Source organism: Ranitomeya variabilis, chromosome 7 (assembly GCF_051348905.1).
Source record: "Ranitomeya variabilis isolate aRanVar5 chromosome 7, aRanVar5.hap1, whole genome shotgun sequence".
In the NCBI taxonomy this organism is placed as follows: Eukaryota; Metazoa; Chordata; class Amphibia; order Anura; family Dendrobatidae; genus Ranitomeya; species Ranitomeya variabilis.
In genome coordinates, this window is record NC_135238.1 from 85,903,218 (window position 1) to 85,915,087 (window position 11,870).

General features: G+C 43.5%; 1 protein-coding gene across 1 annotated transcript; it reads left to right on the forward strand.

Annotated features, from left to right (window-relative positions):
- Positions 1–443: 443 nt before the first annotated feature.
- Positions 444–3,161, forward strand: LOC143786131 (uncharacterized). Its single transcript, XM_077275381.1, has 5 exons — positions 444–505; positions 613–687; positions 782–992; positions 1,086–1,245; positions 1,358–3,161. The coding sequence occupies exons 1-5, from the start codon at positions 470–472 to the stop codon at positions 2,370–2,372; spliced, it is 1,497 nt and encodes a 498-aa protein (XP_077131496.1). The 5' UTR covers positions 444–469; the 3' UTR covers positions 2,373–3,161.
- Positions 3,162–11,870: the final 8,709 nt, after the last annotated feature.

Here is an 11,870-nt window from a genome sequence, read left to right on the forward strand (position 1 = left end):
TCTTTAACTTACAGAAACACCAGGACCACAGCCGCTGCCCACCAGGACCACAGCCGCTGCCCACCAGGACCACAGCCGCTGCCCACCAGGACCACAGCTAAGAAGTTTTAGAAGTAAGTTTTGAAGACCCCCAATCTGCTACTTCAATGTGTCGAGCAGATTGCAAGTGTCTCTTTAACTTACAGAAACACCAGGACCACAGCCGCTGCCCACCAGGACCACAGCCGCTGCCCACCAGGACCACAGCCGCTGCCCACCAGGACCACAGCCGCTGCCCACCAGGACCACAAAACAATGTCCTCTTCTGACAGCCCTCCTCCACAGCAACAGCGTGTATCGGTAAGTTAACACAAAAAATGGGTTTATTTTTTTTCGCTTTTTAAAATTACATTTTGATGTCTAACCACATGCATAAATTATGTTTCAACAGGAAGCTGAATCAGATGAGGAGCTGTCAGAAGGGGGCGAGATGGGTGGAGAGATGCAAGTGGAGGAGGAACCAAGTGTAAGTAGTGGTGAAACAGTGGCTTCGCACATCACACTGCACCATACACAAAACAGATTACTAAACACCTGCCTACCTTAACTGAGAATTTGTTTACTTTATTTCAGGCTGCTGCTGCTGCCGCTGAAGGCTCTCCCAGACAGTCCCAGAGTCGGCGGACTCGTCGCCGCGGTCGTCCATCAGTGAGTTTTTTTTTGGGGGGAGGGGGATTCTATTGGTACTTTAGTATTTCAGTGTGCTAATTTGTTTGTTTTCCTTTTTTTTTTTTTGACACAGGCTTCACAGCGTGCTCCCGCAGAAGAGGATGATGATGATGACATTGACATCGATTGTCTCATCGATGAGGTTCGCGAGCGGGAGCCGCTGTGGAACATGGCTGACCGCAGGCATGCTGATACCGGTGTAACCCGTCGGCTCTGGGACGAAGTGTGTCGCAACCTGTTTCCAAGGCGGGAGAGCCTTCATCCTCAGCAGCAGAGCAAACTAGGTAAGTATTCACTTTCCAGTGATGTTTTGAGATGACTGTAATGTATTGCATTTACCAATTTTTTGTTTTTTCTCTTGATTCTTGTCTTCACAGTTGGAAAGGTTAGGAAGCGGTGGCGGTCACTGAGGGATCGCTTTAAGAGGGAATTCAACGATGAGATGAAGGCCCCGAGTGGCTCTGCAGGAAGGAAGAGGAGCAAATACAAATATGGCCAGGCCCTCTCCTTCCTGAGGCGAACCATGCTGAGCAGAGTGTAAGTATTCTACAGCCCACTAATAACCATGTTAACCTGTCTACTTAGTTTGCTTTCAGTCAGGGCTTTTTCATTCCAATGTATTAATTTCTTTTGTTTTTTTCTTTCACAGCACCTTCTCCAGCCACCGGGCGCCTGCATCTTCCTCTGCGCCCTCTGGAGCGATCCCTCCTGAGTCCGCCACTGAGGGCCACGTCGGTAGGCCCCACACCTCTGTCCCCTCCTCTGACCCCTCTGTCCCCTCCACTTCATCCGCCCCAAGCAGTGGAGCATTATTGCAGGCTTCATTGCTCGCATCTGATGCTGAACAGTTAGCGTTCCCTTTACCCCACCCCTCTGATCCTGCCACCTCGACACCACCATTAGGTTCGTGGCGGCAGCGACAGAGGGGTCAGGAAAGGAGCTATGCTCCTGAGTTCTTACACCTGAATGCATCCTTCCAAGGCTCTTTCAAAATTTTGGGAGAGCAAGTGACTGCTGGTTTCAACATGGTGCAGTCACGCATCAGTGAAACAAGCCGTGAAACCAGCAGTCGCTTGGATAGGCTGCATTCAGCTGTAAGTACCGATCAGGCCAATCTTTTTTTCCAATCCATGCTCATGAGCATGGAGAAGCTTTCTTTTGAGCAACAGATGCGGGTAATGAATACCTGCCATAATGCTGCACTGCAGGCCATTAATGAATCTACCCACACACCTCCCCACACCTCCACTCCAATTCCACCCCAGGCCCCATTTCCACACCATACCCCCCATTACCAAACCCAGCCCCAATACCAACACAAGCACCATTACCAAACCCAGCTCCAATCCCCACACCAGCACCATTACCAAACCCCACGCCAGCCCCATTACCCAACCCAGTCCCACTACCCTACCCAGTCACAATACCCGACCCAGTCCCCACAACAATCCCGGCCCCCAGACCAAATTACTTCCCCAATGTTTTCTTTACTCAACTTTTCTCTTCCCCCTACCCCAACACCACCCCCCTCTGGTCAGCCTCTTGGTTTAACCCCCCCTTCCACTGCACCCCAAACAAGTAGGGTTTCCCCACCTATCGACGTGGTCCAACCTTCCTGCCCCTCCTCCTCTCATATCTCCACCCAAAACTTTGAAGACTTGTAAATAATTTTTTAAAATGTTTATGTCAAAAACATTTTGCAATGTTTTCCACAAAAAAAAATTGGAAAATAAAAAAAAACTTTTTTTTTGGCAAAAAAAACAAAAAAAAGAGTTAAAATAAAATTCTGATTATTATTGTACTCTTTGTGTGTGTGTGGATTTATTAAGGTAATATAATAAAAAAGGTTTAATAAAAACAAACACCAGACATGTTAAAGGTATAACATAATGGTTTTACTAGCAAGAAAACCACGCTTTTTGGCCTTTTTTTTTTTGGGGGGGGGGGCAGAAACACATTTTTTACATAAACAAAACACATGGGAAACAGGTTACACAATCATGTCTTGCCACGGGATCCGCCCGACAGGTGAGACAAAATAATCGGCAAACTGGTCCCTCATCCTTGTAACTGAACTTGTAGAGCGAACCGAGCTGCTGCGGTAGTCCCACAAGGTGGTCTCCAAATCTTCATCATCCAAGGAAACGGGCTCCTTTGAAAGGACAAAGTTGTGGAGCACCACACAGGCTTTAACTACCTCGTCTATAGTTGTTGTTTTCAGCTTGATAGCCGTCAGCAGAACTCGCCACTTCGCCGTCAATATGCCAAAGGAACACTCCACTACTCTTCGTGCTCTAGTAAGCCGGTAATTAAAGACCCGCTTGGTATGGTTTAAGTTCCGGCTACTGTACGGTTTCAGTAGGTGCGGCGACAGTTGAAAGGCTTCATCACCTACAAAAACATATTCCAGGGCTGGGTCATTTGTTCCTGGCAGTGGTCTGGCTGGCGGTAAATCGTAGCTCTCTCTCCCTAAAGGCAACGACCCATCGGAGAGTTTTTAAGAACTTGCGAATCGTTGGACCGTCCATATGCTCCGATGTCCACGGCAAGGAACCTGCAGTTGGCATCTGCAATAGCCATAAGGACGATGGAGAAATACTTCTTATAATTATAATACTCCGATCCTGTTCCTGCCGGTTTCGCAATCCTTATATGTTTTCCGTCAACTGCACCCACACAATTAGGGAAATTGCAAATTTGCAGAAACTCTTCAGCACTTCGCAACCAGATTTCCATGGATGGTTGGGGGATATACTCTGGTTGCAAAGTGGTCCAAACAGCCCGACGTGTCCTTCACTATTCCAGAGATAGTTGAAATGCCCAGCCTGAACTGATAATGGAGCGAAGTCATAGATTCACCCGTAGCTAGGAAACTTTAAAAAAAAAGAAAAAAAAAAAAAACAGTTAGAAAAAATTGCACAGACCAACAAGTTTTAATATGGCACTGTTAATTTTTTTTTAAGGACGGGACACCCAATAAAACCAGCATGAAACCGGTGTAAAAAAACAGTGGAATGTCCGCCAAGAAAACCCAAATTACATGCTGCAGAAAATAGTGCGCAATATGTCAGCGCAGTATTGTCTGCAGCATGTAATATAACATTCAAAATGACCAATGACAGAAAAAAAAGCAGTTGCATGTCATCAAACCCAAAAAACCAAAAAAAAAAAAAAAAAACTGCAGAAAATGCAACGCAATATTTCAGCGCAGTATTTTCTGCAGTCTGTTATCTAACATTCAATATCAGCAATGACATTTAAATAAAGCAGTTGAATGTCCGCCAAGAAATCCAAAATTACATGCTGCAGAAAATAGTGCGCAATATGTCAGCGCAGTATTGTCTGCAGCATGTAATATAACATTCAAAATGACCAATGACAGAAAAAAAAGCAGTTGCATGTCATCAAACCCAAAAAACCAAAAAAAAAAAAAAAAAAACTGCAGAAAATGCAACGCAAAATTTCAGCGCAGTATTTTCTGCAGTCTGTTATCTAACATTCAATATCAGCAATGACATTTAAATAAAGCAGTTGAATGTCTGCCAAGAAAACCAAAATTACATGCTGCAGAAAATAGTGCGCAATATGTCAGCGCAGTATTGTCTGCAGCATGTAATATAACATTCAATATCAGCAATGAAATAAAAAAAAAAGAGGCTTACCGCAGGGTCACCATCAGCCGCTCCGCCGGTGTGATGGCAAGCCTCATCCTTGTATCCTGTCTTCGGATGACATCCTCCAGTTTTGCAAGCAAAAAATCGAAATGTTCAATCCTCATCCGCACGTAGTTGTGGAATTTGTGTGGATTGTGCCGCAACTCCAGGTACAGAGTGGACTGGACACCCCGGGTCATCCGTAGTTGATTAATCGGATGAATCCAGAGTCGTCTCCGTCTCCGTTGCTGCAGAAGCATCCTACGCCTTTCCGCTGTCGCCTCCTTCTCCCCCACTATGATATCCAGGCGATTTGTCTCAAAGATAACGTCGGTAACCAAACTAGCAATCCTCCCAAGAACACCTTCCATCGCTGCCACAAAACTAAAACCCACAAAGATGGGCTGTAAATACAGTACTATATAGTTTTTCAAATTTTCCAGTAGCCAATCAAATTTGGGAGCCTCCCATTTTAAAAACGGATCCGTCGGAAAAACGGATACAACGGATGGTAAAACGTATGCAACGTATGCAACGCATCCAGTATTTTCGACGGAAACGTTTAGCGGATTTGCGACGGATCCGTCGAAATGCTGGATGCGTGGCATACGTTTGTCACCGTTTTTCACTTTTTTGATGCATCCGTTTTTTCGGCAAAAAAACGGATTTGCGACGTTATGCAGTTAACGCTAGTGTGAAACTAGCCTAAGTTTACAACCAAGGTATATTACAGGTTGCAACTGGAAAATGTCCCATCATAAGGTCAGATAAATTCGTTGATGGGCAATGCTGTGTTATATGCTGTAACAATAAAGAAGCCGCCTGCTCCTCTACAGCAGTTACAGACAGGCTCTCTAATCACCAGCTGCACATACATCGTAAGAAAATATATATATGTAGGTCTAGTATAAGCTGCCTGCAGCCATAAGTGTATGTGCAGAAAACTGCAAGGTCTGTATCCCCAGTCAGTCACAATACCTACATACAATAGACGAGAGGCAGGGCTGAAAAATGGGCCCATGATGTGTTCTCCAGAGCAATGTGCAGCAAAACACTAGGAGTGCCCACTCACTGCCCGCCATGTGCTGAGTTATTAGTACCCACTCACTGCCTGCCATATGCTGCATTGTTAGTGCCCCACTCACTGCCTGCCATGTGCTAAGCTATCAGTGCCCACTCACTGCCCGTCATGTGCTGAGTTATTAGTGCCCACTCACTGCCCGCCATGACTGCGTTAGTAGTGCCCACTCACTGCCTGCCATATGCTGCATTATTAGTGCCCCACTCACCACCCCATGTGCTGAATTATTCCCTGAATAATTATTGACACCTGATAAAATATACAGTGGGGCAAAAAAGTATTTAGTCAGTCAGCAATAGTGCAAGTTCCACCACTTAAAAAGATGAGAGGCGTCTGTAATTTACATCATAGGTAGACCTCAACTATGGGAGACAAACTGAGAAAAAAAAATACAGAAAATCACATTGTCTGTTTTTTTATCATTTTATTTGCATATTCTGGTGGAAAATAAGTATTTGGTCAGAAACAAAATTTCATCTCAATACTTTGTAATACATCCTTTGTTGGCAATGACAGAGGTCAAACATTTTCTGTAAGTCTTCACAAGGTTGCCACGCACTGTTGTTGGTATGTTGGCCCATTCCTCCATGCAGATCTCCTCTAGAGCAGTGATGTTTTTGGCTTTTCGCTTGACAACACGGACTTTCAACTCCCTCCAAAGGTTTTCTATAGCGTTGAGATCTGGAGACTGGCTAGGCCACTCCAGGACCTTGAAATGCTTCTTACGAAGCCACTCCTTCGTTGCCCTGGCGGTGTGCTTTGGATCATTGTCATGTTGAAAGACCCAGCCACGTTTCATCTTCAATGCCCTTGCTGATGGAAGGAGGTTTGCACTCAAAATCTCACGATACATGGCCCCATTCATTCTTTCATGTACCCGGATCAGTCGTCCTGGCCCCTTTGCAGAGAAACAGCCCCAAAGCATGATGTTTCCACCACCATGCTTTACAGTAGGTATGGTGTTTGATGGATACAACTCAGTATTCTTTTTCCTCCAAACACGACAAGTTGTGTTTCTACCAAACAGTTCCAGTTTGGTTTCATCAGACCATAGGACATTCTCCCAAAGCTCCTCTGGATCATCCAAATGCTCTCTAGCAAACTTCAGATGGGCCCGGACATGTACTGGCTTAAGCAGTGGGACACGTCTGGCACTGCAGGATCTGAGTCCATGGTGGCGTAGTGTGTTACTTATGGTAGGCCTTGTTACATTGGTCCCAGCTCTCTGCAGTTCATTCACTAGGTCCCCCTGCGTGGTTCTGGGATTTTTGCTCACCGTTCTTGTGATCATTCTGACCCCACGGGGTGGGATTTTGCGTGGAGCCCCAGATCGAGAGAGATTATCAGTGGTCTTGAATGTCTTCCATTTTCTAATTATTGCTCCCACTGTTGATTTCTTCACTCCAAGCTGGTTGGCTATTGCAGATTCAGTCTTCCCAGCCTGGTGCAGGGCTACAATTTTGTTTATGGTGTCCTTTGACAGCTCTTTGGTCTTCACCATAGTGGAGTTTGGAGTCAGACTGTTTGAGGGTGTGCACAGGTGTCTTTTTATACTGATAACAAGTTTAAACAGGTGCCATTACTACAGGTAATGAGTGGAGGAAAGAGGAGACTCTTAAAGAAGAAGTTACAGGTCTGTGAGAGCCAGAAATCTTGATTGTTTGTTTCTGACCAAATACTTATTTTCCACCAGAATATGCAAATAAAATGATAAAAAAACAGAGAATGTGATTTTCTGTATTTTTTTTTCTCAGTTTGTCTCCCATAGTTGAGGTCTACCTATGATGTAAATTACAGACGCCTCTCATCTTTTTAAGTGGTGGAACTTGCACTATTGCTGACTGACTAAACACTTTTTTGCCCCACTGTATATAGTATGGCTCCAGGTAATCCACTCAGGCTTGTGCTATCCACCATCTTAGGTAATATAAATAAGCGCTCAGTGGGTATAACCCGATCCTGCAAACATATGAAGGGGACAATATACAGAAAAAGGGGTGGATATATCAGGCAGGACAGCATGCAACATAATAGGACTAAAGGCTGCCATATCTCCAGACATAAAGCACGGATTTGGAAGTCATGCACAAATCATATGTGCAGCAAGCAAAGTAACCTGGAGACCCAGGATCTAACATGTACTCAAAGTCTGTATACATGATAAGCATGCTGCACAGAGATGGAGCCTTTACTCATATATCACATACATAGTGAGAGTAACCTGTTATGCTGGATCTGTACACCCAGCATCATCAGACTGTACTGTAGCAGAGATGAGGTCACATACAGGTCACCAGACTCCATAAATGTGAAGAGGGGAATCAGCACACAGCAGCATGCAATGCACAGACATGAAGTGCAGCCTCTTACCCTCATATATATACGGTGTATATATACCATCCCGTTACTGCTCCCCCTCACCAGTGACTAGTCCCTGTAACTGCCCAGCTCCACGCTAGCAATAGCAGACACTGTATGTGTCAATGCTCTGACCTATCATACATATACCCAAAACTCGTGAAGACTCAGTATAATACAGCAGATATGTGATACAACAGCCATGTCTGTAAGGAGGTCACCCAGGAGCTGTCTCTGCAGTGTGTGAGGCAACTTGTAACAGACCCATGAAGGAACATGGCAGCTACATGAATCTCTGAGGTAATATTGCTCCCAAATAAGATGTAAGACCTGATACCACACTAATGCATGATGAATGTGGAGTAGTATATCAGCCATGTCTGTAAGGAGGTACACATGAGGGAACATGGCAGCTACATGAGTAAAATTGGGTAAAATTGATCCCATATATGATGTAGGAGCAGATACTACACTAATACATGATGTGTGAGGTGAATGTACTCCTGTCAGCTATAATGTGAGGTGATAACCCCAGTATTATACTCCCTGACACTGCAGACATGTTTCCTCCTGTCCATCCTGTGAGAGAAAGAGAGAGAGCCAGAGTTGCCTCCCCTATATAAGCCCCACCCTCCTCACAGTAATACACCAGGCACAAACATCTAAACTCCTTCCTCTTAAAGCAACAACACTCTTGTTTAAAATCTGCACCGCAATACAAACAAAAGCTGCAGGAGTTCTCGGTCCACCCATCCCCAAGTCATGTCCACCTCTGTCTAGTCTCCAGTGGTTTCTTCAGGCCCAGTTACCCACTTCAAATCATTTGTGCTAAAACTGTGTTTCAGCGACAAATCATAAGGTCAGTTTTCCCTTTAAAAATCATTAGGCTTACTATAGTGGTGCAGCAACGAGGCCCAATTAGCTACTCCAAATCATTTGTGCTAAAACTGTGCTTCAGTGGCAAATCAGAGGGCCAGATTTCCATACTAGGACTAACAATTTTGATGAGCAAATGGGCCTCCTGATTCCTTACTACAGCACAGTTTTATCCCAAACTAGTTGGATTAGCAAATAGGACCTCCTGGCGGATCCCCATTATTAGGACTAACAATTTTGATAAGCAAATGGGGTCTCCTTATAATTAGTGATGAGGGAATATACTCGTTACTCAAAATTTCTGGAGCATGCTCGGGGGTCCTCCGAGTATTTTTTAGTGCTCGGAGATTTAGTTTTTATTGCCGCAGCTGAATGATTTACATCTGTTAGCCAGCATAAGTACATGTGGGGGTTGCCTGGTTGCTAGGGTATCCCCACATGTACTTATGCTGGCTAACAGATGTAAATCATTCAGCTGCGGCAATAAAAACTAAATCTCCGAGCACTAAAAAATACTCGGAGGACCCCCGAGCATGCTCCAGAAATCTCGAGTAACGAGTATATTCGCTCATCACTACTTATAATTCTTAATGATTTGGATTAGCAAATAGGGCTTACTGGGTGCACACTAATATTAGGCCTAATGATTTTTAAGAGCAAATGGTGCCTCCTGATTCATCACTGCAACAGAGTTTTATCCCAAATGTTTTGGAATAGCAAATAGGGTCTCCTGGCTGAACACCTATATTATGCCTAAAGATTTTTAAGAACAAATGGAGCCACCTGATTCATGACAGCAACACAGTTTTATCCAAAACAATTTTGATTAGCAAATAGGACTCTTGGCTGAACCACTATATTAGACCTAGCGACATTGATAAGCAAACAAGGCCTCCTGATTCCTCGTTGCAACACATTTTTAGCACAAATATTAGCAAATAGGGCCTCCTGGCTGAACCGCAATATTAGGTCTAGCAATTTTAAGAGTAAATGGGGCCTTTTTATTTCCCACTGCAACACAGTTTTATCCCAAATAATTTGGATCAGCGAATTGGGCCTCCTTGCTAAACACCTATATTAGGCCTAACGATTGTTAAGAGCAAATGGGGCCTCCTGATTACTCACGTCAACACAATTTATCTCAAACGATTTTGATTAGCAAATAGGGCCTCCTGGCTGAACCCCTATATTAGGACTAACAATTTTGATGAGTAAATAGGGCCTCCTGATTACTCAATGCAACGCAGTTTTATCCGAAACTATATGGATTAGCAAATAGGGCCTCCTGGCAGAACCTCTAAATTAGGACTAACGATTTTGATAAGCTCATGGGGCCTCCTGATTCCTTACTGCAACACCGTTTTTTCCCAAATGATTTGGATTAGCAAATAGAGTCTCCTGGCTGAACACCTATATTATGCCTAAAGATTTTTAAGAGCAAATGGAGCCTCCTGATTCATAACTGCAACACAGTTTATCCCAAACGATTTGGTTTGGCGATAAGGCCTCCTGGCTAAACCCCTATATTATGCCTAACGATTTTGATGAGCAAATGAGGCCTCCAGATTCCTTACTGCAACACAGTTTTAGCCCAAAAAATTTGGATTAACTAATAGGGCATCCTGTCTGAACCTCAATATTAGAAATAACGATTTTTAAGAGCAAATGGGACCTCATGATTCCTCACTGCAACAGAGTTTTATCCCAAATGATTTGGATTAGCAAATTGAGCCTTCTGTCTGAACCACTATATTAGGACTAATGATTTTGAGGAGGAAATGGGGCCTCCTGATTCCACACTGCAACACAGTTTTATCCCAAATGGTTTTGATTAGCAAATAGGGCGTCCTGGCTGAACTCTAATATTAGGCCTAACGATTTTGATTATCAAATGGGGCCTGCTTATTCCTCACTACAGCACAGTTTTAGCACAAACGATTTGGATTAGCAAATAGGGCATCCTGTCTGAACCTCAATATTAGAAATATCGATTTTTAAAAGCAAATGTGGCCTCCTGATTCCTCACTGCAACATTGTTTTATCCCAACCAATTTGAATTAGCAAACATGGCCTCCTGTCTGAACCCCTCCCTATATCAGGTTTAAAGATTTTGAGGAGCAAATGGGGCTTCCTGATTCATCACTGCAACACAGTTTTATCCCAAACAATTTGGATTAGGAAATAGGGGCTCCTGGCTAAACCCTAATATTAGGCCTAACGATTTTGATGAGCAAACAGGGCCTCCTGATTCCTCACTCCAACACATTTTTAGCCCAAATGATTTGGATTAGCAAATATGGGCCCGTGGCAGAACCCCAACAATAGGACTGACGATTTTGAGGAGCAAATGAGGCCTCCCAATTCCTCACTGCAACACGGTTTTATCCTAAATGATTTGGATTAGTATATAGGGCCTCCTGACTAAACCCTAATATTTAGTCTAATACCTCTTCCACAGTCCATAACTTTGATTGCTTTTTTCCATACAGTCATTGACAGATTCATATTTTTATGGTGATCTGTACTCAGAAATTCATCAAAGCAGGCAAAATACACTAATTTAATGTGTCCATTTGCAATTTCTTTGTAGTATCTGTATGTAAGAAATAGTGGTGGGAGACTTTGCACTACTGGAGCTGGAATTACCACTTCTGAACTCTTGAGTATGCTTGAGGCCATTGTATAGACCTAGAATGCAAACTAAGCTTTCTGACACTGAGCACTACATTGCGACCCCAAATCCTTAGGAATCTTTACATTTCATAATGTCTTGCATATAGTCAAATCAAAACTGTGCCAGAGGCAGCAAAGCAACCCAAAATATCTTTAAACTTCCAGCATATTTGACTGTAACTACTGTGTTCTTTTATTTATTTTTATTTTTTTAAATATGCGAAGAAAGGAGTCAAACAGCTGTCACTTGTAGTTAATAAAAAGGTAAATATTTATTAAATGACAACAATTATATGAAACTATCAGTACAGATTCAGCAAATTATAAAACCTAGGTCTAACATGGATACGGGTAAAAAGATACCCCACACACCACCAAATAAGTACAGCTCAAGGATACAGATTCACTCTTATGATACAGGCACTTTAAATAATAGTAATCAGTGACAAAGCACTGGATACCGTCTAGGGGACCCATTCAAGATAAGTATAATCACAAAGTCCATGACTGCACCTTACCCA